The sequence below is a fragment of the Osmerus eperlanus genome, chromosome 9 (assembly GCF_963692335.1).
Source record: "Osmerus eperlanus chromosome 9, fOsmEpe2.1, whole genome shotgun sequence".
Lineage (NCBI taxonomy): Eukaryota > Metazoa > Chordata > Actinopteri > Osmeriformes > Osmeridae > Osmerus > Osmerus eperlanus.
In genome coordinates this window covers 9,609,612-9,636,057 of record NC_085026.1, presented here as the reverse complement: position 1 = coordinate 9,636,057, position 26,446 = coordinate 9,609,612, and the positions used below count along the sequence as shown (strand labels likewise).

At 42.1% G+C, this 26,446-nt stretch overlaps 4 protein-coding genes across 6 annotated transcripts in view; 3 read left to right on the top strand and 1 right to left on the bottom strand.

Annotated features, from left to right (window-relative positions):
* pdss2 (prenyl (decaprenyl) diphosphate synthase, subunit 2) overlaps positions 1 to 13,319 on the top strand; it is a 20,859-nt gene extending 7,540 nt beyond the window's left edge. The window contains exons 3-8 of the mRNA XM_062469864.1: positions 4,354 to 4,552; positions 7,796 to 7,870; positions 8,958 to 9,131; positions 9,252 to 9,383; positions 9,926 to 9,961; positions 12,593 to 13,319. Coding sequence (XP_062325848.1) covers positions 4,354 to 4,552; positions 7,796 to 7,870; positions 8,958 to 9,131; positions 9,252 to 9,383; positions 9,926 to 9,961; positions 12,593 to 12,748 — 772 coding nt within the window. The 3' untranslated portion in view covers positions 12,749 to 13,319. The remainder of the gene's footprint in view (positions 1 to 4,353; positions 4,553 to 7,795; positions 7,871 to 8,957; positions 9,132 to 9,251; positions 9,384 to 9,925; positions 9,962 to 12,592) is intronic.
* Positions 13,320 to 15,381: 2,062 nt separating this feature from the next.
* On the top strand, positions 15,382 to 18,168 carry LOC134027076 (uncharacterized). 2 transcript variants are annotated; one of them, XM_062470214.1, is made up of 3 exons: positions 15,382 to 16,372; positions 17,066 to 17,238; positions 17,378 to 18,168. In XM_062470214.1, the coding sequence occupies exon 3, from the start codon at positions 17,440 to 17,442 to the stop codon at positions 18,106 to 18,108; it is 669 nt and encodes a 222-aa protein (XP_062326198.1). In that variant the 5' UTR covers positions 15,382 to 16,372; positions 17,066 to 17,238; positions 17,378 to 17,439; the 3' UTR covers positions 18,109 to 18,168. The 2 variants fall into 2 exon arrangements, with proteins under 2 accessions (XP_062326198.1, XP_062326199.1); XM_062470215.1 differs by having other exon boundaries at positions 15,382 to 16,404.
* Positions 18,169 to 19,022: 854 nt separating this feature from the next.
* bend3 (BEN domain containing 3) lies at positions 19,023 to 23,561 on the top strand. The gene is made up of 4 exons (XM_062469214.1): positions 19,023 to 19,178; positions 19,855 to 19,909; positions 20,024 to 20,214; positions 20,375 to 23,561. The coding sequence occupies exons 2-4, from the start codon at positions 19,858 to 19,860 to the stop codon at positions 22,628 to 22,630; spliced, it is 2,499 nt and encodes an 832-aa protein (XP_062325198.1). The 5' UTR covers positions 19,023 to 19,178; positions 19,855 to 19,857; the 3' UTR covers positions 22,631 to 23,561.
* A 117-nt stretch (positions 23,562 to 23,678) lies between these two features.
* mtres1 (mitochondrial transcription rescue factor 1) lies at positions 23,679 to 25,590 on the bottom strand. 2 transcript variants are annotated; one of them, XR_009931364.1, is made up of 5 exons: positions 25,434 to 25,590; positions 24,481 to 24,921; positions 24,270 to 24,342; positions 23,795 to 24,071; positions 23,679 to 23,755 (listed from the first exon to the last, which is right to left on the bottom strand). XR_009931364.1 is itself a non-coding variant. In XM_062469217.1 (4 exons), exons 2-4 carry the CDS (start codon positions 24,900 to 24,902, stop codon positions 23,889 to 23,891), a joined length of 678 nt encoding a protein of 225 aa, XP_062325201.1. In that variant the 5' UTR covers positions 24,903 to 24,921; positions 25,434 to 25,590; the 3' UTR covers positions 23,679 to 23,888. The 2 variants fall into 2 exon arrangements, 1 of the variants encoding a protein (XP_062325201.1); XM_062469217.1 differs by having other exon boundaries at positions 23,679 to 24,071.
* Between the last annotated feature and the right edge of the window lie 856 nt (positions 25,591 to 26,446).

Below are 26,446 nucleotides of genomic sequence, written 5' to 3'. Positions count from 1 at the left end.
ACACTGACTGGACCTGTGCTTTATGTGACCTGATAGATTGACAAGCTACTTCGCTGCTTTGTATGGCCACATGCACACACAAATCCCGAGCTTTATTTCACGGTAATGCGGACCTTGTGGTAGGAGGAAAATGGAACAGAACACTCAGGACAAGGGGCGTGGTAGGGGGCGGAACACCTCAGCAAGATGGCATCAGTTGCTATGCAACCAGGCACCAAAGCTATTTATATACAAGCCCCCTTCTCCCCTTTTTTCCTCCCCAGGCTCCACCGCTGCTATCAACTGTGCTGGGTGAAAGGGGGGGCGGGGGTGGGGGTTTGGGGGGTGGGGTAGCAAGAATTATACAGGGCTTTTAAAGGAGGAAGCGGTTTGAAATGACAAATTGTCTGGCAAAATTACTCCTGGTACCAACAGTGTTATTTGTCTGTTTCTGTGCATTGTTTGGTACAGCTCTTCAGTTAAATATTTGTATTTCATTTTTTACCTTGGCTGACTAATAACTGTAATGTTAGAAATGTTCCACCTTCATTTATTGACACGTTGTAATTAATTGTATGTTTGCTATGATGATATTGTTCCTTTCAGCTGAATATCCGGAAGTATTTTTTGTTAGTTGAACATGAATCATCTTTTTGGCACTTAGTGTTGACCCTTCTGGCCTCGTCCCATCAGCCTTGACCCATCAGTGAACGTGTTCAAGCCTTTCTGTAGCTCTCAATGCTGCAGCAGCACACAGCTTAACAGTGTCTCCCCTTAATTGAATAGAATGTAAACCTGTGACTAGACAGCGATGCACAGCCATGGCTAGACTGTGGAGCTTCTGTAAGGAGGTTGATTAAGATTGAATGACTGACTGTCAAAAGTAACATTTTGAGAATGTTACTTTTGAGTCAGGTGGCTGAGCGGTTAGGGAATCGGGCTAGTAATCTGAAGGTTGCCAGTTCGATTCCCGGCCGTGTAAAATGAAGTTGTGTCCTTTGGCAAGGCACTTCACCCTACTTGCCCCGGGGGGAATGTCCCTGTACTTACTGTAAGTCGCTCTGGATAAGAGCGTCTGCCAAATGACTAAATGTAAATGTGAAATCAGATTATCAAAGATATTTACGGCGTCATTTGAGTGGTCCTTCTGTGGTGTCAGTTACAACAAATTGTTAACATAGTTTTGCTCTGAGGTCTGAGGCTCGATTGAGTCTTTAGTCACAGTGTCTTTATAAAACCAAACGTCCAAGCTTGGTGCTATCTGTTACCTCCTCATCATGACCTACTCATTCCCCATTCATGCGTAGACTTCCTCATTAATACACCCATCCATCTCTCCATCCTTCACACCCACAATCATCAATCCACCCATCAATCCATAATTCATCAATCTATCATTCATCAATCTTTCCTCATGCATTTTTCCATCCATCCCTCTTAAAGTTTAGATCAAGCGTTGTCATCAGCCAGTGATTAGCCTGGCACCTGCCCACCAGGCCCCCTGTGCTGGTCCCCAAGGTTGAGTTAGGTTGAAGTGTTCACCCTCTGGTGCCACATGCCCCCAGTTCTGTATGTGAACTAGGAGCCACATGGCATGGACACTGACCAAAGAAGAATGTTTTGGCTTGCAAATTTGGGATGGGCATAGCTTAGTGGTGGAGCCGATTAATACTGCAGATCAAGAGGTCTCAAATTCAACTTCCCGTTTTGTATTAAAGCTACATTAATGGAGTTACAGACATGGATTTGTATGTCCATGACGATCATGACAAAGGACAGGTTTTGAATGAATGATCATAGACTCTTGGCATACACACACGCATATACAGTTAGGTCCATAAATATTTGGACATTGACACAATTTTCATCATTTTGGCTCTGTATACCACCACAATGGATTTGAAATGAAACAATCAAGATGTGCTTTAAGTGCAGACTTTCAGCTTTAATTTCAGGGTATTTACATCCAAATCAGGTGAACGGTGTAGGAATTACAATACATTTTATATGTGCCCCCCCCCCCTTTTTAAGGGACCAAAAGTAATTGGACAATTGGCTGCTCAGCTGTTCCATGGCCAGGTGTATGTTATTCCCTCATGGGAGTTCGTTATTTCATTGACAAGGAGCAGATAAAAGGTCTAGAGTTCATTTCAAGTATGGTATTTGTGTTTGGAATCTGTTGCTGTCAACTCTCAATATGAAGTCCAAAGAGCTGTCACCATCAGTGAAGCAAGCCATCGTTAGGCTGAAAAATCAAAACAAACCTATCAGAGAGATAGCAAAAACATTAGGTGTGGCCAAATCAACTGTTTGGTACATTCTTAAAAAGAAAGAACGCACTAGTGAGCTCAGCAACACCAAAAGACCTGGAAGACCACGGAAAACAACTGTGGTGGATGACAGAAGAATTCTTTCCCTGGTGAAGAAAAACCCCTTCACAACAGTTGGCGTTGGAGGTAGGCGTATCTGTGTCAAAGTCAAAAATTAAGAGAAGACTTCACCAGAGTAAATACAGAGGGTTCACCACAAGATGTGAACCATTGGTCAGTCTCAAAAACAGGAAGACCAGATTAGAGTTTGCCAAAAAACATCTAAAAGAGCCTGTACAGTTCTGGAACAACATCCTATGGACAGATGAGACCAAGATCAACTTGTACCAGAATGATGGGAAGAGAAGAGTATGGAGAAGGGAAGGAACTGCTCATGATCCAAAGCATACCACCTCATCAGTGAAGCATGGTGGAGGTAGTGTTATGGCGTGGGCATGTATGGCTGCCAATGGAACTGGTTCCCTTGTATTTATCGATGATGTGACTGCTGACAAAAGCAGTAGGATGAATTCTGAAGTGTTTCTGGCAATATTATCTGCTCAGATTCAGCCAAATGCTTCAGAACTCATAGGACGGCGCTTCACAGTGCAGATGGACAATGACCCGAAGCATACTGCGAAAGCAACCAAAGAGTTTTTTAAGGCAAAGAAGTGGAATGTTCTGCAATGGCCAAGTCAATCACCTGACCTAAATCCAATTGAGCATGCATTTCACTTGCTAAAGACAAAACTGAAGGGAAAATGCCCCAAGAACAAGCAGGAACTGAAGACAGTTGCAGTAGAGGCCTGGCAGAGCATCACCAGGGACGAAACCCAGCGTCTGGTGATGTCTATGGGTTCCAGACTTCAGGCTGTCATTGACTGCAAAGGATTTGCAACCAAGTATTAAAAGTGACAATTAGATTTATGATTATGTTAGTTTGTCCAATAATTTTTGGTCCCTTAAAAAGGGGGTGGCCACATATAAAATGTGTTGTAATTCCTACACCGTTCACCTGATTTGGATGTAAATACCCTGAAATTAAAGCTGAAAGTCTGCACTTAAAGCACATCTTTGTTCGATTGTTTCATTTCAAATCCATTGTGGTGGTATACAGAGCCAAAATGATGAAAATTGTGTCAATGTCCAAATATTTATGGACCTAACTGTAGTTCAGTTATCAACAAAGTGTGACTCAAGAGTTACTGTAGATGTCTCTAACTTGAACTTAAAGTTTGTTTAAAGGTCTAGTAGTCTATTCCTTCTGAATCTGTCAGGGCTCAGTTCAGCAAGCGCAATTGTGGCTTTGTTCACAAAGGGTAGAATCAACTCCTCAAAGAAGCCCTGGGGGGGACAATGGATGTGATTGAGAGGAGAAATTGATGACATTACCGCCACCATCGAACACGCAATTACCTGCTTGCCAGACACATGTGTATAGAGATGGGCGACTGTTATTGAAATATCTCATCAGGACATTTTCATACACCCCGTGAAAGATGGCTGTAAGTGGCCATCAGTGCACCCTCCCTGTCTGGATGGATCCCCCAGTCTTGCTGTGGCAGCCTCGGCCCATATGGAGTGGGACCTAATTATCCCCCTAGCAATGACTGAATCAACATTTGATTATATCCTCTCTAAGGCTGCATTAATAGGCTCCATTCAGAGGCCACTTTCCAGTTCTTTCGGTGATAATCAAGGTAGCTGTTATTTCCTGCTCCTGGCAGGATGGCTGGATGGCTCACATGGCAGGACGGTGGATGGCTCACATTATTTCATCAATAATACCAAACAATTTTTGCCTTTATTTTTTACATTTCAAGTTAGGATATTTCCAAGATCGACACATGGGGTACATTCAATTGGGCTTCATTTTGGAAAGACGTTTTTTTTAAATCAGTAAATCTTTCTAATCGTAAAATCTTCATATCATATAATTCAAATCAAATCAAATGTATTTGTATAGCCCTTTTTACACGCAAGCATGTCAGATTATACAGTGAATATCAGATCCAAGTAAGGTTATATAAAAACAGTATTTAATGGCACTCTGTTTTCCTTGCAGCCAGAGGAACTTAGCTGAAATCACAGAACTCATCCACACCGCTTTCCTGGTGCATCGTGGGATCGTTGACCTCAAAGAGTGGACCAATTCAGATGGCCCTCTGAAGGACATGCAGTTTGGAAACAAGATGGCAGTGTTGAGTGGAGACTTCTTGCTAGCTAATGCTTGCACTGGACTGGCCCAACTAAACAATACAAAGGTATGATGTTTCACTGCAGTGGTTCCCACCCAGACTCCACCACCTGTGTTGATACATGATGATCGTGTTGCCTGACATTATTGTGGGCTCATAATAGCCCTCAGGATATTGATGAGATCACTAATAGTTATGACGGACAAATTCTAACAGCACTAAATGAGCACTAGAGTATCTGTGTCAGTTTGGCCCAAGTTGATTGATTGAATCAACAAATCTATTCTCTCGCCCAGGCTGCTAGCTAGTGTGCAAGCAGACAAACACGTGTACACACACAGTCACTGTTGAGAGTCCCGTACTACACACAGACAAGGCAGTCTTTCTTGTTTTTATGTAGCTTTATTTCCCTGAACACATGCATAAGTTCTACTTTGGGAAAATCAGACTTTAAGTTATGTGTGTGTGTCTTTGTGTCTGTGTGATGATGTGTGGAGCACAGATGCACACCACAGATCATATCTTCTGCATGCGCCGGCAACCCTTTGCTGACAGAATCTGTCACCATGCTCGCCTGAGTGGATCAAAATAACTCAATTTTCTTATGCTGCATGATCATCCCCCCACCACCACCACAACTACCACCACCATCCTCCAACTTGCTCTTGGCTGGTGTTGTGCTTAGTCAAATGTTCATGTGATAAGTCAGTGGTCTATGATGTAAGTGACAAGCATAATAGAGATTTCCCTTTTTCCAAAAATGTGAAAGAAGAATATTTGGAGAGTTGTTGCAACCAGGTGTTAGAGATTAAAGGAAGAAGGTTAGACATGATTACCAAAGCTGGGAAGGAACCAATAAAATAATACTAGAAAGTGTGTTTGATTACACATGCAAGCCTAAAAGGTATCAGATATATTATAATTCAAAGTTTGGTCTTTGTCAATCATTGCCACCTATGTTTCAGTTCCTTTCAGTATCCATTTTTAGCTAGATAGAACCTGAAACATATTTGCTATCGCATTGATTATATGGACAATATCTTTATAATAAACATATATCGGTGAGAGAATATCTTGTAATGTGTCGACTTATGTGTACATGGTCTAAAGAAGGAAACCTTTATTTTCTACAATATTTAAGTGCTCCCCCTTCTGGTTAAAAATGTATGGGTTAAAAATAACTCATTAGTCTCTACTCAACTACTATGCAGATTTTATGGATAAGTCATCCATGTTGTTTTCTTAACCTTAACTGATTTCCTACAATGTGTGAAGTCTCCCCTCTCCATATTGGACAGAGTAATATTCCTAATTCAATAGACTGTACTGTTTGTTGGCAAAAGTGTACATCTCTTTGGACTACGAAAACATGTTCATCTTTTTAAGAAGGCAAATGAGTGCCAAACCTGTCTGTTTAATCTTTTTCCTGATTAGTGAGTGTTCATATGTACGGGTCATGTCAGGATCACCTGTAGATGCACTTTGGGGTTTATAAGCACCCAAAGCAAGTTTTTTCTTTAAAAGAGTGATAGATCTGGATTATATGTCCTGGCCGTGAGAGGAATCCTAGGCTGGTGGTACTTGTATAAACGGTAAAGTAATCTCTGAACGCTCCTCCGGTTTCCCTCCCTCACAGACCTGTCGGCAAAACATGATCCGGCTAGATTTGGGAATGGAAGAGGGGGGGAGGTGGGGGTTGTAACATCGGATACTTTCCAAAAAAAGACCCCCTTCCCCCTTTTTTTCTTTTTTCAGGCTAGCAAATATGGCACATCTGGTAACACTGTAGGCACATTGTCCTTTTTAGTCTTCTGCGTGGGTTAAGTTTCCCAAATATTTGCCAATGGTTTTGGCTGCCCAAAGGATACAGTGAGTCAATTTGGGACAGTAGGCGTGTCACCAAACTCAAACAAAATACACAGACATGTGCTTGAATGTATCACACATTTTGGTGCATTCTTGCATTGACTGTTAAAACAGATCTGCCAACTGAAATCTTGTTTGAGATTAAGATTGGGAATGATATCTCAAGCGGCAATTGGGGAAATATTGGGGTAGAACTAATTGATAAAATGTAGACATGCATGCCCCCTGTAAGAGGGACTGGGAAACTGCAGTCTTGTAAACTGTACAGTACTTACCCACACATGGTACTAAACCTGCAAAAAACGTATTTTGTGTAGTTTGGTTTTTGCCTGGCATGTTTATCTTCTGTTTGACAATGTTTAATATCTGGCTCAGTTGTAATTATGTTTTACATCAAAGTTGTTAAAATGGGGGAAATCATTTTAGATTATAACAATAGAAAATTGTTAGATTTTGTCAGATCAATTTGCTGATGTTTTGCTACTTTTTTTAATTATTTCCTATATGGTTGTGTTTAGCTGTTCTTTTATGTTCTGTGCTGATCCACACCTTGGTAAAAGTACAAACAAAGTCGTTAGGAAACTAGGAATAAGAGCTTGACCACCAGATGTCCGATTTCTTGCTCCAAAGCCTCATTAACCCCCTTCAGCCCTCATGACATTTCCTTGCTTTGGCCCACCATCTGCCTCCAGCCTCTTCAGACTGGACACCTGATACAGGCTAGCTTTATAATACAGTTTCAACTGGAGGTCGTGATAAATAGGAGGCTAATTAACAAAGCTCAGTCTGGATATGCTTTATGAAAACAGCAGGAAAACCTATCCAGCCTGATAACGAGCTGGCAGAGTTGAGGAATAAGAGCCTGTCAGTTTACAGCAGCCTTACTTGAAGATTCGATAACTGTCTACGCAGGCGTTGACTTGTCGAGGTTTAGAATGATAGCTGACCTGTTGACTGTAAAACCGGTGGAGGGGGTCATTTAGGAACACATTACATCCTTGGATAAACTCAAAGTAACGGTGGACCATGTTGTAGGAAATCATTTGTAAAGAAATTGCATGTTTTACTTATATATATATATATATATATATATGGAAAATTGGGGACACATGACAGACCAGACAGATTGGCGATGTCATTGTAGCTGTAAAGTTAGTTTACGGTTCCCCTCCCCCACAGACCTCGTTGTCGTTTCAGTCAGGTGGAAAAGTGTGCCCTTATTTCAGACAAGCTGTTGCTTCCTTTAGAGTCTCTCTAAATGTCCTTGACAGGAAACACTTGTTGTCAACCTACACTTACGTTTCACAAGCTTAAGTTGCACCTGAGATAGTTTACAGGCATAAGCCCCTCATAGAGGTGGGCTTGTTACTTGCGATTATTTAACAAAACCCTTGTGAAAGTATTAAATGACGTTCATATTCAACAACTTGCTGTTTTTGCCAGGTAGTGGAGCTGATCTCCAGTGCCATTGGAGACTTGGTGCAGGGTATCTACTACGAGAACTCCAACGGTTTAGAGGTAAGGCAGCAGTTGTAACTATCTCACAAATTATCCTCATTTTTTTAAATGTAATTGTAATTACTCTCGCAACACTAATTACTACTTGTGACAACATTGTATTAAAAGTAGTAAATTGTAGGTGAGAGGGTGTGCTGATGCTGAAGAACTGTGTCACTCCTAGGGTGTTGCCAAGGGTTCCGATGTGTGCTGGGCCTAACAATGTTCTCCAGGAGTAACAATAAACACAGCATACTGTCAGACAGTAAAGCTTAATTTTTCTAATCTGATTGGGGACGTGTTTCGTCACACCTGTCCTGTCAAAGTTTGAAGTCAAACTGATCTCTCAATTTGTGAGGAAAATTTGTTCTCATGTAAAATGTTTCGTTTTCAGAAACTCATTTCACAACCAAGCTTGTAGAATCATTGGGTTATCAAGGATACAACCAATAAAAACCCACGTATGTAAAATGTTGGAGTAGAAACTAAGGAAGCTAACTACCAAGTGAGTGCCAGGCTCTGGGTTTTTTGCTTCACTTCTTCTCAAAGAGACAGAATTGCCTTTACTTAAAGTGCTTTGCAGTGGCAGCACTACAGCAATGCTTATGGGCAGTACATGTACCAGGACAGGCAAAATCCCACCCTTAAATTAATATTTTAACCACATCAGTCTCTGCAGAAGTGGAAATTTACGAGGGCAAGCCCAAATGTTATATATTCACACATTTTTATGGACAGTGGTACTGAGGTGGAACTCGTGTTTATTGTCATTGTAATAAAAGTTATTACAATTACAATTAGTCATTTAGCAGACGCTCTTATCCAGAGCGACTTACAGTAAGTACAGGGACATTCCCCCCGAGGCAAGTAGGGTGAAGTGCCTTGCCCAAGGACACAACGTCATTTGGAACAGCCGGGAATCGAACTGGCAACCTTCTGATTACTAGCCTGATTCCCTAACCGCTCAGCCACCTGACTCCCAGTTATATTCAGTCAAATATCGATATCTAAGGATTTAGATTTTTTTCTAGGTAAAAACAATCCCTTGAATCAGTAATTGATTTACTTAATTCTTCAAATTATTATTTTATAATTTTTCTTCTTTTAGGAAAATGGTCTTACAGATGACATCACAATGGCAACCTGGGAGGAACATGCTTTCCTTTCCCATGGTGCCTTGCTGGCAAAGAGCTGCCAGGCAGCCATGGAGCTGGCCAAACACAATAAGGAGGCTCAGGGACTTGCCTTTAAATACGGCAAACACTTATCGCTGGGCCACAAGGTAAATATAACTAATACAACTAATGATAGAAAGATATTTTCTATATGAGCTTCCAATACACTAAGATTTACAGTAGTGTCTAGAAATAATATTTTCTCATTAATGTCTTGTCCTCCTCAGCTGAACTCTGACCTGCTGCCGTTCCTGAAGAGCAGTGCAGGCGACCCCGTGGCCTTCAGTTTGACCTCTGCCCCCGTGATGTTCCACCGGCAGATTGTAGGACAGGAGGAATGGCGTAATCAGTTGCACCAGGTACTGTAGTGCTACAGCGTCTGCATGGCTCAGCAACAACAACATTCCTGTCAGCTACTACTTTCTCCATGTACACACGAGGAGCTTTTGCTGGTTTTAGGTTAAGGAACAATCGCCTGGATAAAAACCTTCAAAGGTTAGCCAAAGCAGTTGAATGCATTTTCTGGGAATTCATGGGTATTTTTTGTCATAGAAAGAGAGAAATACAGAATTCCTTAAAACACCTATATTTGGGTGCCTTACTATAAAGAAAATGTGGAGAGGGGGGAAATTCATCTGGCACACTTTGGCCTAGAGAAGCCGGTCTCACAACTGTCACCTGGGCTTTTGTCTGTTGTAATCTCCTCATGTCACTATGGAAGTAACTGTGGTTGATGAAAAGCTTGCTGTAGTGTCTAAAGGATTTAGAGCAGGATTGTCCACCCCTTCATCCCAGTTTTATTTAAGCAGCAGTCCAGGAGGATCAGTAAGAAACTACTGAATGAGAAATAATGCTACATCCATGGACTTTCTGTTTCTGTTCATTTTCTCTCTTTCACCAGGCAAGAACTATTGGAAGACGAGTGGATTATACCAAGGTGAGATGCAACAGTCTATTACAGTGCAATACGAAACAGTGATGTGATGATGTCAGACACATTCCCTTCCTTTGCAAACACCATGTATTTTACAACAACAAAAACAACTGATCTCATAAAGGATTAAGGGCGACTGGAACAAAACACAGAGGTAGGTTGCTTGCGGTTTGAATCGTCTAGAGAGTGTGTGTATTCACTGTAAACAATAGTGAGTTTGGAAGTTAAGGTTCCAAAGTCAGTTGTAGAGAGCTAGAAGGTAGGGACAAGTTGGGGTGCAAGAAGAGACTGAGGCAACAGGGGAGGGGTCTGATCTACCCCGAGTCGTGGTGTGTGTGGAGTGAGTGGGGGTGGGGGGCAAGTAGATCTCTCGTCGCGTCTGAAACCAGATCAGGGGGGATAAGATACCATGGCCTATTTGTGGAGGAGACAGAGAGACTCGGGACAACGGCATTGTGAGAGAATCTCCTTCAGTAGGACAGAGGGAGGGGATACGGGAAGGCCAAGCTGAACGACTCTTTATTGCCAAAGATGTTTCGTGTCTTGAAACATGGTAAAAATCTGGTTGTCAGAGATGAAATGGGGACGATATGCCTGCTAACGCTAATAACGCTAACAATGCATAATGTGTGACTACAGAGGCTGTATTGAACTTTCTCCACATTGCTGTAATAACATGTAATACATCTGGAGGGTTAGAATTCCTCACTCGCCAATAAAGAATATATTTGTAAACCGTAGTCTGTTTTTCCCCCTTCAGTTATAAATCCCTATACTATACATACTATACATACTATGAACTCCCTGAAAACCCCTGTAATCGTCATTGAAAGTTGATTCAATATAAACAGGTGACCGAGGATTAATCAGCACAACTGATAACCCCTGAGTGTGTTTGTCTTCATGCTGACATGCTGATTCCACTAATTGAGTCGTTTATGCCCTAGGTGTGAAGATGACGACTTGGTTGCAGCAGTGTTTATACAGGAAATGCAAAAAAGGATTTCCTTTCACAAGGGTGTTCCAGGCTGTATTGATGGGGATACTTTGTGTGGTTGACCGCTCTGTGTATTGTATTGGGAGAGCTAGTTGGCATTGCACTCGGGCCGTACATCATCAGCTGATGTGTCCACTGCAGGTGTGCTAATTGAAGGTTCAGACCTTCCCCTTCAGAGGACTTGAATACTGCATGCCTTCACAGACCCGGACACATGCTCACACATCATGTGTTGCTATGTACCTGCATTTTGTGCAATTGCTGCCACCCTCCGCCATCCCCAGTGTCTCCATACTGTGTTTTGTATTGTCACTATAAGATAAGTGAATGCTAAGCTGGTATGCATGGTAAATAGTGTGTCAACAGTGGGTTTAAATCATTAGGGTCAGGTAAGAACACTGGGTAGTTACGGCTTGCCCTCTCAGGTCAATTTTTCACCACTAGTTTGCCAATGGAGATCAATGTCCACTACACTCAAATGACACTGTTAATAGTGTCAGCTATACATCATTTAAAGTCATAGACCTTTCGACTAGCAGAAAAGGTTTCGGACAAGGTGATGCCAAGTAGAGGCCATAGACAGTCGAGTCTCAGAGTGCATCTTGGCCCTGCTTCCAAAGTGTGCAGCCGCATTAACGTAGCGTAGCAATGCTCTCTACCTGTGCTGTTTTTGAGAGGAGGCCCACAGGGGTTTTCACTCCCAGAATTCATTAGGATAAAATGCCTTTAGCAAAAAGATGTCCTGACAGAATCAAGGCAAGGGGGCGGAAAACACTCTTCACAAAACACTTTTCGATGGTATCTGGCATGCCTGTGCAAAACAAAAGTGTTTTTTTTAAGCACTTTGTTTTGTGACTAAATTTGTGGCTTGTGTGACACTCATCAACTATCATTAATAGTGAAACCTGTTGGAGAGCCTCTAAAAATACAGAATTGTTTTAGGTCAGCTTACTGGACCATGTCCAAAAGAAAAGGGGTTCACAGAACTGGTTCGCAAAAACTGGCCTCTTGTTTCCTTCCATCTGGAGAACATCAGGAATCAGCTGTTTTATAAACATCAGATTTTTACTTCAGGTTACAGTAGAACTAAGTGGAGGTTTGCATGTCTTCAGCTGTAGACGTTCTGTCTTTTTGAAGACTTATCTACACAGACATGTCTGTACCCAACCACCATCCTACCAACATGACATGTTCAGCCCTTTAGAAGAACATGTGAAGGTTTAATCTGCAGTGCACAACTCCTGAAGTCGCATTAAGTTTTGGATTACCCACTTAAGCATCCACCCTCGAATTTCAAACAAATAACCTGTTGGTTTGTCTGAAAACACAAATGCGTTTTTTCTGCATTTGAGATATATGATAATATATAATTCAGGATAGGTCATCGGGCAAAGCGGCTGTTGCCTCCAGCCTTTGGGGTATATTTGTAAAACACCCAAATTGTGTTGTGATGCAATCCCCACGTAAATGCCAGCAACAAGCATAACACTAAACTTTTCACTGTGAAACAGTTTTCAGGCGAGCCTGTCACAAGAGACTACTGGTCTTATAAAAGCTACATTTCTGTGACACAGATATGTACATTTACATACATGGGGCCAGTGGAGAAACTAATGGTACGGTGTTCCTCTCAACAGCTGTGGGCTGCAATCAAGTCAGAGAAAGGTGTGAGCTCTGCGGAGGACCTGTGCCATTACCATGGTAACAAGGCTATGGAGGCCATCCAGGCTTTCCCATCCTCAGAGGCTCGCTCTGCCTTGGAGAAGATTGCTTGTGCCGTCACCAAATTCTGAACTTATTTTTGAAGGTTTGTCTCCTGTTGTCTTGGATAGAAGTACGTGACCAGCTGCTAATCCTTCAACCCCCCCCCCCCCAGAAACGTCCATGTTAATGTCGGTTTATACTTGGCTATGCCTCAGAAGACTGCCTCTCACAGTCATTCGGTCAACCAAGAAATTATACTGCAGAATACACCTTCATTCGCGCAATGATTCTCTATTAAAAACAATGATCCCGTTCATATGTTTCTGTTTGTTTCTTTAGACTCTACTTATTGCTTCATTGTGCTGCCCTGTTGGACAGCAAACTAAAACCAGGAGGGGAGAGGTCACATAGCTTCCCTGGGTCCTGCCATGGGCACACTCCAAGCTTCTCCAGCAGTAATTATTAATGAAGGCCCCGTTCCCGCGACCTGAGCAAATGGACAGGAAATGCAGCGGTATTGATTGGGACGCTGCGCGGGCTGGCGCCAGGGTGCTGGCCTGTGGTTACCCAGGCGCTCTCCACGGGGGACAGCCAAGGTGTGAACCTGGGTGGAGGCGGGGACGTCACCGCCAACCGCCAACCATAGTAGGGTCTGTCTGTCACTCGCAGCCCCGCCTGAAGGGCACGGGGTGGGATGGGGGGAGGGAGAGGAGATAACAGAAGAGGACAGAAGGAGTCAGTGAGAAATACAAGAAATTTAGGGAAAGGGTGTGTAAGGCCTTTGTAACTGCATTTACAGTTCACATTTCTGTCTGTCTGTGTTGTAGTCCTCTCCACCTCGTGTTTCTGGCTGCTTCTGCAGCAGGTACATAATATAGCCGGGCAAGCCTCTGGCCATTGATTAAATATTTATTGTTGCCTTGAGCGGACAAGAGGAAAGTTAAAGGGACCAAACGTAAAGAGGGAAACAGGAGAGGCTTTGGGTCTTTATACAGGAACTAAAAGAAAAGTTTTATTTTTAAATAAAGTATAGATTAAGGTATCAACAGGTGTTAGGATGCTTTATACAGTGGAAGGAGTTCTGTGGATGCAGGTGTTATAGTGTTGCATGGCTGAAAAGTTAATGTTGAGTGATCAAATTATTTTCAAGGCGTACAGTGTGGCCAATTGTACAGTAGTCAAAATTGTTTTAATGTGCCCTGTGTTTTATTCAAGTTATGGGTATAGGTACATGGAGAAAAATGTGAGACTTATATAACAGTTTTGCCACATATGTAATTGTCCTGTCATTTACATCTTTCCTCTACCACAAAATGGCTTACTAACACACTGGAGATAAGACCCTCCAGGCTAGTGAAGGAGAGGAAGTATACATTGTAAACGCCTCTGCAGCTAACAGGAGCCACAGCACAGCATCATGTTATCATACAGCTGAAACAAAACACCGTCTGTCTTGTTCATGGCCAGGATTTTGTGGTTTGACATTCTTCACGTCCTGAGTGCTAGGTTGGCATGAGATCTGCATGTACATAAATATCATTGAGGGGGTAACAGCAGACCAACCCCCATAGACACACACACAGTCCTGTGTGGTGTAATTCCAGCTGGTATGCTGTGGAGAGAGCAAACGCAGCACAATAGATTGTGTTACAGTGTGACTCACTGTCTAGCATGGACACTTGATGATGTTATTGAAAACTGAAATGCAAAATTGCCCACCATGTAGAATTATATCACTTCCACCGCTGACAAATCTGTGAATTGCTCTTTTTCTCTGCTTCATAACGTCACATAGCCTACTATTTTTACAAAGAAAAGTTGAGTAGTATAGAGTGAATTCCCATTTATGAATGTAAAGCAAAGCCACGGACGGGTACAACCAAACAATGAAAAAAACACGTTGGATTGATGTGAGGCGCAAGATCGCAATAGAGATTCGTTGGAAATCGTGTTAAACTGCCGAAGACCTTTGCAAATAATCTTTTTGCGGAACAATTAGCGGATGTGTAAAAGGAAATCGACAATTTTGTTAAATTATGTTACACTCTCAATTAGTCTCGTTATAAATGACCTATCGGTGAACACCTGTTAATGTCATCACATTGCTGACGGTGATGGATGAAATGATTCACTCCAATAGGAACAAAATGCTCTTCTCTCTTCTGCAGACACGAGCATATTGCCCAAAAATGACACTTTAATGAGCTCTGCTCAGTGTTAAGTGTTGAATCCCAGCCCCTAGTCGCAAGCTCTCGCTCGAGTGACCCCCGACATGGATTTCTCCGCGCAGGTCTCACGCTTCATTGCCTGACAGATAAGACTGCCACTGAGACAGCTCATTACCCAAATAATGACTATTGCACCATCGTAACAGCAGTTACATTCTCTTGTTATATCCTCCCCATACTGAGACGCTTGTGGTTGGTGACAGACATCGGCTTCTTGAGTGTGTCAATAATCTCTTAACCCTTGTGTTATCTTCGGGTCGTTCTGACCCATCAGCCGTGTGACCCACCGTCGTATTGCGACAACTTTACCGCATACAAAAACAAAGTGAAGCATTTTCTTTTAACCGTTGGGCTGTCTCAGACCCCCCACATTGCGAAGGTTAAAAGAAAATTATTTTTATTTGTTTTTGTATTGGGTAAAATTGGGTAAACACAACGATGGTTCGTTATGAACCTTTGGGTCATGTGACCCGAAGGCAGCACGAAGGTTAAACAAAAAACTAAAACGTAAAGAAGGGTTTCCACCATTGGGATTCCGCTTTTCTTTCAATGTTGCAAAGTAGCCTAATTATTCTATTAAATATTTTTATTAAAATAGCCATTATACGACTGTCTCATTTCCACAGTGGTGTCACATGTTTGATCCTTTCCGAGAAAAGTTGTGCCTTCGTGCTTGTTATTGTAATGATAGCCTCCTTTGACCAAAGTCGCGGTCGTGTCTAGCACATCAACCACACATTTCTAATTGATAGCTTAGGCCTACACATGTTATTTTTTTATATATTTTTTTTACAGCTGTGCCTAGTGAGAAATGTTATGAGTAATAACACGCTTAGATGTAGCATGCATAGACCTACAAAATGTTTTGAAAACTGCCCCAATCTCAGTGAAGGTACACGTAGGCCTATGTATGCTGTTCAGGTGCACGGGGGAACACCCAGGACCTGTCCGTGGTGCTGAAATCAGTTTACTAATCAACTTTGCTGACAGTTTCAATAACTCAGAAATACATGTACATTAACTATGTATCCCTATGCATTTTCAAGGCTACATTTTTAAATGGCATTTACCCAGTTGCCTCCTGAGGTGTCTCAGTCATGCAGGTCTTTATGATGATCTTCTAGAATGTGGTCACCTGGCTCAATGTGTTTTCTTTACCTGTTTTTTTTTATGGCCTGGGGTAGTGACACCAGCCTCCTTGGACTTTTCCTCCTTGTGCCACTTATTGGTAATGTTGACCTGATACTGTAGGTGTACTCTGGAGTGATATACCTGTCTTCCTGGACAGCCCAGTCCACCTTTTCCTCTCTTCCAAACAGGAGGGCCCAAACTGCCTTTCTTTCTCTGGCCTGGATGGGCCCAACCTTGGGTCTGGACTCCTCCTCTCTGGCTGCAAGCTCTCTGGCCTCCACAGGGGGGCGTCAAAGGAACAGAGGTCTGTAGAAGTGGCTACATTGACCAACCCTCCTGCCAGATTACCACAAGGTGCCTCTCTCAGTTGTGCCAGTCTGTCTCTGGTGAGCACATTGGTTTGTGTCCAATTATCCATGCTGACTTGGGATGCTTGTTGAGGCCACTTGGATATTGTTATCATAGGAATAATAATGTATTGATTGAGACACTTTTATCTGATGTGATATACGAAGGGGGATTTGAACCTGCAACCTCATGTTCTCCTGTAAACATTTGAGCAGCTGCTGATGGTTGTTGTGTTCATGATCATTGGAATCTGTCTGAGGAATCCATGGTTGCATGTAAACCTATCAGTTGTATTTTGTTTAGTTGTGGAAACTTGTGCTGCAAATTGTTTTTGATGTGTTTATTAATAACAGACATTACATGTCATTGCATCATGCTAAGAAGCCTGTGATGTCATAATTGCAGTGAATTGTAAAGTAATGAAGTCATAATTAAACTTTAAAATCAGAGCCCAACATTCTGTTAAATGTTTGTGGTTTTTACGAAAGAAGGCCACTAACAGCTACTACAACACTAGTAATATTAACAGAGCAAGCATTATACATAATGAACAACTTTGACCAAAGCCACAACTGGGATCAAGGTATGGATGAGGCACTGATTTGGCTTTCTTTATAAAACGTGTTATACATTCATTCTACATACATTCTATGTATAATTGTACATTCATCAGCATCATTTCTTTTCTGTATTTCACAGATGACTCAATTTTTCTGGACGCAAATACTCCTTTGATAAATTGGAGGACTTTCCCTCGTACTCCCGTCTTCCCCTCACCAACAGCAGAATCTGTCCCTGTAATCCCCCTACACCTCCTTCTGCCCCCGTCTGGGATAGACCGGAGGGTGGCTATTTGTTGCAACTACTTTCAGGTAAATGAAAGATGTCATTCCTAAACAGTTTTTCTTATTCACAAAAAAATTACAGAATATGTATATGAATGATGCATGACCCACACAACCACCATCTTATATCTACCATTTCTTTCTTACTCTTTCCTCCTCCACTTAGCCAGTGAAGCTGCTACTACCTCTGTGTACTGTGGGTTGAGGCCCTGGGAGTCTCCTGAGCTGATGCCTGAGACCATCATCTCCTCAGGAGGGCTGGATGTGAAGCTGCTTCAGCCTGGCACCGAGCATCTCCAAGCCTCCTATATCCTGAACTTCACTAAGCAGATAGCTAATGAAACGTGCTACCATTGTGTTGGGTGCCAGCTGCTGTGTCCATGTCTGACTGCCCTTCAGGCTCACCTGATATCCAGCTGGGAGCTCCATAGGGGCTGTAGCATCATCTACGAGGCTCTCAGAATGAAAAAGCCAACCGAAGCACTGGTGCAGAAGCCTTTTACGGCTCCTTGGCCTCCAGTCTGGCTGTCATACTTTTCCATGACTTCTCATGGTTTTTCCAACACTAAGAAAGGGGATGGAAAAGAGAAGAAATGTCTTCCTAGGAAAAGAGGGAGAGAAGACCATAGATCCACCACTGCTCAGTCTCTGCTTGGACCCACCAAGTTTTGGAGGGGAGAGGAGAGGCAGTCTGGGCCTGCTAGCAAGAGGGGAAGGGAGGAGTTCAGAAGCCCCAGTCCCCAGGCTGGACTCAGCAAGCCTTGGGTTGGAAAGAGTCCCCAGCCTGGGCCTTCCTGGAAGATAGCCAGGAGCAGCCTGCAGGACCTCTCCACTCTGTCTAAAACCACCAAGAGGCTCAGGGAGGAAGAGGAGACAGACAAGGCTGTGATTTCTTGAAAGAGGTATAGGAAGACAAAGTACCTGATGCCTGATTGTTAAGATTTGAAGTTTGGATTAAATAATAATATAATTGACAGTACAATACATTTTGTTTAAGTCATTTAATATGTATGTTCTTAAGGGGTCAGGTATTTTTTTTTTACAATGATACAAGATGTTCCCCCCAAAAAACTCCCAAAACTTGGGCACAGGACTATTTGGTCAAACTGTCCACTAAATTCTTTTTTTTATTTTTTTTTCTGGTATGAAATTGTCTACATATCCACAGAGTGGTGACGTACACCATAACACTGTTAGCATTACAGTTCTAGTTTTATGGAATATATAAACCACTGTTGAGGAAAACTATGGTTTGATACTGAATATTTTTCACTCCAATTATCAGGGGCTATTTTACACTGAATCATCTAGATTTAAATGAAAAACTGCAAGATCCGACATCCAAGCAGGATGTAGACTTACTTTTTGTCATACAGATGCAAGAGGATCAAATACATTTAACCAAACACAGCTGCAATGTGGTGTCTGATTAGTCACAGTAGACTGTACTTCTAAACATCTGAAGACATAATAGGCAAATATTGGTTAGGTTAATAAAGACAAGAAAAGTTACGATAAACAAAAACAAATTCCTATTAACAATTGTCAAAATATCATTGATTAAGATAAAGTTGTATCTAGGCTATTCAGTGATGATACTTAAATTACTATCTATATTTTATAACTCTGAGCATATATTTAGTATTTGGTGTCTTGTCCCACGTTCAGAAACTTGAACTCCCCCCCCCCCCCCCCCCCACAAAAAAAAAGACTAGAGATTTTACTCAGGGTACCGCTGCAAACACCATACCCACACAGGACACATCCACGCACAGCTGTGCGGAAATGACACAGCAGGGGCGCGCGCCGTCACGTCACGCGAGAGGGCACAGGAAAGAAAAAAAAATAAAGGAACACGAACAACATCTATCCGTGCTGCTAGCTTGCAATAAAATCCCCAGCAGACTATCTGCCGAAATGTTCACCCCACCCTCAATGTTCCTAAAGGACTGCATGAAATCTTAAAGGTGAGCTTGCACCGACGATTCAATCTAGTTTCAGGCTATTCCACCGAGAGTGGGGAAAACTCGTTAACCTCAACAGTAGCATACACTGCCGCGTCATAAAATTCAATAAACAAAACGGCTAGCTAACTACTAACCCTCAATATCAAATAGTTGGTTAGTATATAGTCCGATTTATATAGATTGTGCATCATACGGCTACTAGCGTTGGTCAATTGTCGAGAGGACTTGGAACGTTAAAGTGAAAAAGTATGACACCGCTGTGTTCTCTTCTCATGTTTTGGTTTAGTGGGCTTCTAGTGGAGGAATGAGGAAGTGGATGTAACATCAGAGCAGAAGTAATAACGTCTCTATTAGACTTAGATCTGATTTTGTGATTTTGAGTCATTTTCCTTTGAGTAAATTCAGGACAGTTTAGGTATTGCCCTGATTACATCAACCTTTCAGTTGCATTACAACAAAGCAAAAGTAGGCTACTGAGCTGTAGAGTTATGGGTTCATTTAGTAGGCTATCCTGTAACTATGAACTACAATATTGAATTGAAAATGAAGAAATTAAAATGAACATACATTACTATTGTTGGAATAGTTGTCAATAAGCCTGTACACGAATAGTACAATGTTTTTGCCACTAATTTAATATCAGAAACTATAAAATATGTCTTCAATGTACCTCTAGGATATGAGTTTCTCCGAGCATGGGGATCCCCCAGGCAGAGAGATGCTTGAGAAGGGTAAGACCTTTATACTTATGTAGCCTAAACATTGTCAGGAAAGGATTAATGTACTTTTAAGTAAAATCCTAAATTGACATGTTGTTCTTTCTGTGTGTGCGTGTGTCTGTTTAGAGAAAAGCCCAAATAAAGAGATTAAGAAGGAGCTAGAGGAATGTGCTGTTTGTGAGAAAGTTGAAGCCCCTGGAGGATGGTCTCATGGCGCTAGTGAGGCCACTAAACGTCCTGCAGAGACGGACTCCGACGTTATAATTGCTGAAGTGGGCCAGCCTACCAGTAGCAAGAGAGTTAGGGTCTCTCAAGAGGTAAATTGAACATAAATACTAAAAGTTGTCTTCTAGATTGACATTTAATGTATGGTAAAGCTAAATATTTATTTGCATATCAGTTAATGAGTTTTACACTCTTTATCAACGTGTAAATATTTATCAAGTCCTTGATGCATACATATTATTCTTGTTCCAGGGGCAAAAGTTAATGGAAAAGTTGCCTGAGGATGTCCCCAGGCCTCAGCCCCTCTGCCTTACAACTGCTGGAGAGAAGAAAGACCTCAACCAGGAGAAGACTAGGGTCTCTTTCAGGAAGCCCCTCTACAGTATCTCTCACAGGATCACAGAAAAGAGGGTCACGTCAAGCCTAGACCCACATACACACCACGAGGGTGGAGTGAAGCTTAGTTACAGTGGCCTCTTATCCCCAAAGCTGCCCTCCATGGGAGAGCACAGCCGGTGTGAACCTCTCCTCCCTGCCGTGGGTGGGACACTAGGTTCTGCATCCTCAACAGACTCCAACTTTTACCCGTTGATAGAAAAAATGTTTTTTATCCTTAATACTCTGAACTCAAGCATGACACAGCTCCACAGCAAGGTGGATCTACTCTCGCTGGAGGTAACGCGCATCAAGAAACAAATCAAACCCTCAGAGATGGTGACAGAGTTTCAGCCCCCACCAGAGTACTTGCTGACAAGCGAAGAGCTGAGGCAGCTCATGGAGCAGACGTCGACTGCGGGTGAGCTGGGGTGCAGACTGCTGGTTCATCTCTTCCCTGAGCTCTTTAAGGGCACGGAATGCACCCACGGCTGCATAGCCAGCAAAAGAACTCTGGATTCTCTCCACCTGCAGCTCATACGCAACTACGTTGAGGTGTGCTTCCCTCTGGTTAAAAATAACAATATCTGGCAGGATGAATGCCTTTTACAGATCAATGACTTTTTCAATAGCTTCTGGGCTCAGAAGGATATGGAGAGTGGACAGCCAAGCAGGAAACAGACAGTCACAAGCCTTGATATTAAGGCTGAGACCTGCCATTTCATCAACGAAGACGGTCAAGAAGAGCACCTGTCACTAGACACAAATGGACACCAAAACAACCTGGTTGTCTCGGACCTGGTGCATGACACTCAGATCAGGGAGGACCTTGATGAGTTTTCCTCACCTGAGGACTTTGTTATTTTTCTTGTCAATCGTCTTTTCCCGGAGGTGTTTGATGAGGGAAGAATGTCAGAGGGTCAGGGTGGTATCAGTAGTGTGGGACAGTTGATTCTGGACTCAAACAGAATCGAGATCATTCGGAAGTATATGGAGGCAAACTTCCCAGAAGTCCCTGAAGATACCTGGCTGCAGGTATGTGTCCAGCGTATGGAGGATGCCCTGGAGGGTCCTCATAGCAACAGCAGTGAACCTGATCATTTAAATGATGAGAGCTATGACTCCACAAGCCTTCCTGACGACGTCTCCATCATCAAGATTAGTGACCTGTGTGATTTTGAAAGGCCAATTCGGAAGTCTAAAAAGTCCTTGCTCAGCCCAGTCGATTTTGACAAACTGGAGGTGCCTCTGCCAGGTTTTGTTGTTCCTAAGGAGTACCTGCTGTCAAAGGAGCAGCTGAGGAACAACTATGACTGCAGCCTGTCGATAGGTAACTTTGCCTCTCGCCTGTTGGTATTGATGTTTCCCGAGCTCTTCACCTATGAGAACGCACGGAAGCATTACAACTGTAGCGGCTCTCTGGGGAAGAAGCAGCTGGATCCTGTCCGAGTCAACCTGATTCGCCACTATGTACAGTTACTGTACCCACGAGCCAAGAATGACAGGGTCTGGACTTTGGAGTTTGTGGGTAAACTGGACGAGCGGTGCCGGCGACGTGACACAGAACAGAGGAGGTCGTACCAGCAGCAGCGCAAAGTCTATCCTCCAGACTACGAACAAGAGCCTGGAGACTTCTTGATGGTTTGCCAAGAGAACCAGCTGAATACAGATAACTTGCAGAATCCGGACTTTGATATGCCCCCTCTACCTCCTGAGAAAAGTAGCAAAGACTTCTGCAAGATTCCATTGGACGAACTGACTGTGTCAATACCGGACTTCCCTGTGCCTTCTGTCTACCTGCTCTCAGACACAGAGGTGCGGGAAATCGTCCAGCAGAGTCTCTCAGTGGGAAACTTTGCAGCTCGCCTGCTTGTGCGCCTCTTCCCTGAGCTGTTCACCCAGGAGAACCTGCGGCTTCAGTACAACCACTCGGGCGCGTGCAACAAGAAGCAGCTAGACCCAGTGCGCCTCAGGCTCATACGGCACTATGTAGAGGCTGTGTATCCTGTAGACAAAATGGAGGAAGTTTGGCACTATGAATGTGTGCCAAGCATTGATGAACGCTGCCGGCGACCCAACCGTAAAAAATGTGACATATTGAAGAAGGCCAAGAGATCAAGTACTGTGTCCTAGTCACAACGCTGTGCCAACAGGCAACACTTTACTTTTTTTATGAACTTTGCACAAGTATATATACGTTGAATAGCATAGTGGAAACTTAACACACACTGTCCTATGTAAAGTGAGGTCATCTTGTTTAATCTTTATGACTTACCATCAGTAGTCTATTCTTATTGGATGTATTTGTATTTTTGACTACAAAGTGTAGTGAAGTACTCTTATCGTTTGATAAAAATGGTAAGACTAGCATATATTTGTATGCCAAAAGAATACTGTCGTTAGCTAATCTAACTCACCATGTTGATAAGCTGTAGCCTTAAAAACAATAACAATATATTTGTAGTAACATTAGTTAAGTCACTAGATATAAAGTGATCCCAAACCAGTCACTTTTTTTTCATCACAAACATGTTGTAGCAAATGTGCCACCACTGTTTTTAACAATATTTATGTTATACCTTCTTATAGAAGTTTGTATTATAATTCTGTAAACCATGGCAACAGATTGTGTTCATCTATTTGTAATAAAATCATAACTATCCAGTGTTGTGCTCTTGCAGTGCAATTTTCTCCTTTGTTGGAGTTCAGGTTAAGTGAAAGAAATAGCTATATTGCAGTAGCTAATATAGAGGACCATGATTAAGATACGCTAGGCTTTAATTGAGCTTACTTAATCTTATGTGATCTTTAAATGATTTTGATGTGTCAATCTCTGGTTCCCTAGAGAAGAATATCAAATATGATGACAATAGCTGCTTGGGGGTAAGGACCCCCACTTTTAATTTTTGGATTGACCTGTACCCTTGTGACACCTAATTTTAGAAGCAGTTTTAAACCCAATTGAGAAGTACGCGCAGTATTTTCTACATTACCATTACTACAAGCTTACCAGAAATAATATTTTTGTTTGCCTATACAAATGAGCTCTAATTAAAGACCAATTAAGACCAGCATGAATAGCTTTTGTACTTGTGGTGTCAAATTTTTGGATACGTCTATACATTTTCAAATTTGTATAAACAAAGATAATACTGATTAATAAAAAAAAACTAAAGGCTGGTTTCACCATTTAAAAAACACCTATCCTTTAATACAGTTAATACAGTAATATGTAACCTAATTACACTTTCTGTAATTCTGTCTGATTGAACTTCTCTCAAATCGGTTATGATAAACCACACATGGTGACATGACAAACTATGCTGCTGCTTAAAGGTGTGCTGTTGTCAATGGCAACAGGTATTGGTATAGACTGCTGTTTGTTGGCAAGTCACTGCTTGAAGGCATCCTGCTTTGAGAGTTCTATGTTTTTCCAGCGCCTCAGAACAACTTTGTACTTGTCCCCATCCTTGGATTCACCCAGCATCTTCTTAAGAATCACTCTCATGAGAGTAATGGTGTCAGCCTCATGATTCTCAGACAAAATAAGGTCCAAAGTGTCCCCAACTTTCACCTGATGGAAGAATAAAAGATCAAAACCAAGTTTACAGCACATTGTATTTACTGTTGTCATGATCATTATTTTTTTATTATTATTATTTAAGCTGTAAATACAGTCTGTATTCATCAAAAAATAATCTCTCTTAAAATAAGCTTATATAAATTTTCCATGAATCTTTCTTGAAAAAAAAAAAAATCTTAGCCAACTCACCAATTTACTTTTCTTTATGAGTTTCTGTCCATTCAACCTAAGCTTGTCGCTGTAGAAGGCATCTTCCAGTTTGCTTAAATTAAACAGAAAATGTTAGCTTGCCCTGTACTGTAAGGGTACATTCAGTAAAACAAATATTCATGTAGGCTTTTTTAACAACAACAACCTGCTCAAAACATGATCAATATTATAATACCATGCATACACTCACTTGCGTGCTATGTCAAGTCCAGCTTTCATAATGAGATCATAACGAAAGGACTGCACAAATTTCTCCAAGTCTTTGTAGTCCTTGGGTAAACTGGGATCATCCTCCGGTTCATCTTCATTGTCACTGTCCACAGAATAGTCGTCTTCCTCCTCATCCTCTTTCTGTGTTGCCCTTGGAGCTCCTTTTTTCTTGCTTTTGAACCTTGCGTGTTGAACAGACCATCTTAATTCTGGGAATTTACGAATGAGAAGTTTGTGAGTTCTATGAGACAGTAAATGTGTGGCACCCAGCACCTGGCGGGAGTGTATGGTCCTTGGGCACCATTCTGTCCAGTGTAGTCCGTGTCCCGGAGTTAGAAGCTGGCGAGGAGTTAGTCTCCCTAACTGCCTAAGAGTCAAGGCTTGTACCAACAAACTCTGCATTGCTTTCCTCCACCTTGAGCTGTGAACACAAAACACTGTGGTCAGAAATCATAAAGGGAACAATAATTAATTATATACTTAGAAAATCTGTATGCAAGGATCTCCAGGTGTCAGTGCCATAAATACCCATATTATATATTGGGGAAGCTTAAACTGGCAATCGAAACAGTACTGTACAGTATTAGGTGTAGCTAGCGTTAGCTAGTTACTGTAGCTTGGACCAGGGATATTAGAAGCTAGAGCTAACAACCTACCTAGCAAGACTGGCTATCTTATTTTCATTTGTTTTGGTTTGAACGGTGACATGCGCTAACAATAAATAGTTGAGTAGCTGGCTAGCTACAGTACTAGAGCTAGAGCTAACTACAGTAGCGTACTACACATGATTGCATTTGACCCTTACCAGCAAATTTAGCCCCTGTGCGTTGCTAGGCTAAACGTTATTTAGCTTAATGTCATGTATTTTGGAACCTTACAAGAGGCAGATATGATTAGTTATTGGTTTATTTAGGTAACTATTTAAAACGTTACCTTAGCTTTTGTTAGGATTCATTCAGCAACTTTGTCGTTGTCCCTTTGTAGCTACATTTCTTGGCAGTGACTTTGAGACGAGGAGGTATATTTCTGCCCTCTGTCGGTGTTCCGGTGAATTCAGTTCCCCTGTTCCCCCTTCCTTGCATGTGCGCGAAATCATGACGTTTTCTCTTGTTGTTTGGTTGAGCTAAATGTGATTTTTACAATCGCGTGTGTTAGCTTATAGTGTACTCTACCTACTTTCCACGAGAGTCCACATCACCAGTATCACTGTATTGCGTCCAAAATCATCAGACTATACAGGGGGGAACCACTTCACTCAGGCCTCCAGGGAAATCTGTTCCCCCTATGTTCTCAGTGTAAAAGACTGGTGTATAGATGAAAACTTGTTACACATCATGATCACAGTAACATACATCACCAGCATCGCTGTATTGCTTTATAATGGCCAGACTGTAATATACAGGGGGGGATCCACTTTCCTCAGGCCTCCAGGGAAATCAGTTCCTCCTGTGTTCTCAGTGTATAAAACTGGTGTATAGATTAAACTTGTTATAATGATCACAGTAACGTACATAACCAGCATCACTGTAGTGCTTTATAAATGGTCAGACTGTTATATACAGGGGGGAACCACAGCATTAAAGACTGATGTGTAGATGACATTTAACATAGGGGGAACCTCTTTCCTCAGGCCTCCTGGTAAATCTGTTCCCCACATAAAGATCACCGTAAAATACCATCACCAGCATCACTGTAATGCATCCAAAATCATCAGACTGTAATATACAGGGGGAGACCATTTTCCTCAGGCCTCCAGGGAAATCTGTTCCCCCTGTGTTCTCAATGTAAAATGCTTAAAAACAGGAAGTAAATCAGTCTCAATTTTGCATACTTGAGGTAATTTATTTGACTTTTAGTTGCATAATTGTATGTGATCGAGTAACCGAGTACATAATTGCAACCAATTTACAGTTTTTCTCAATGTCAATGTTCTGTTTACATGTAAC

What these genes read in the sequence shown, in the direction of transcription:
- LOC134027076 (XM_062470214.1), top strand. Translation starts at nt 17,440, where the DNA reads ATGCCTGAGACCATCATCTCCTCAGGAGGGCTGGATGTGAAGCTGCTT.
- bend3 (XM_062469214.1), top strand. Translation starts at nt 19,858, where the DNA reads ATGAGTTTCTCCGAGCATGGGGATCCCCCAGGCAGAGAGATGCTTGAG. An exon ending in CAGAGAGATGCTTGAGAAGG is followed by an intron (nt 19,910 to 20,023) that starts GTAAGACCTTTA and finishes GTGTCTGTTTAG; the next exon opens with AGAAAAGCCCAAATAAAGAG. An exon ending in GAGTTAGGGTCTCTCAAGAG is followed by an intron (nt 20,215 to 20,374) that starts GTAAATTGAACA and finishes TTCTTGTTCCAG; the next exon opens with GGGCAAAAGTTAATGGAAAA.
- mtres1 (XM_062469217.1), bottom strand. Translation starts at nt 24,902, where the DNA reads ATGCAGAGTTTGTTGGTACAAGCCTTGACTCTTAGGCAGTTAGGGAGA. An exon ending in GGACTTGACATAGCACGCAA is followed by an intron (nt 24,343 to 24,480) that starts GTGAGTGTATGC and finishes GTTTAATTTAAG; the next exon opens with CAAACTGGAAGATGCCTTCT. An exon ending in TCATAAAGAAAAGTAAATTG is followed by an intron (nt 24,072 to 24,269) that starts GTGAGTTGGCTA and finishes TTCTTCCATCAG; the next exon opens with GTGAAAGTTGGGGACACTTT.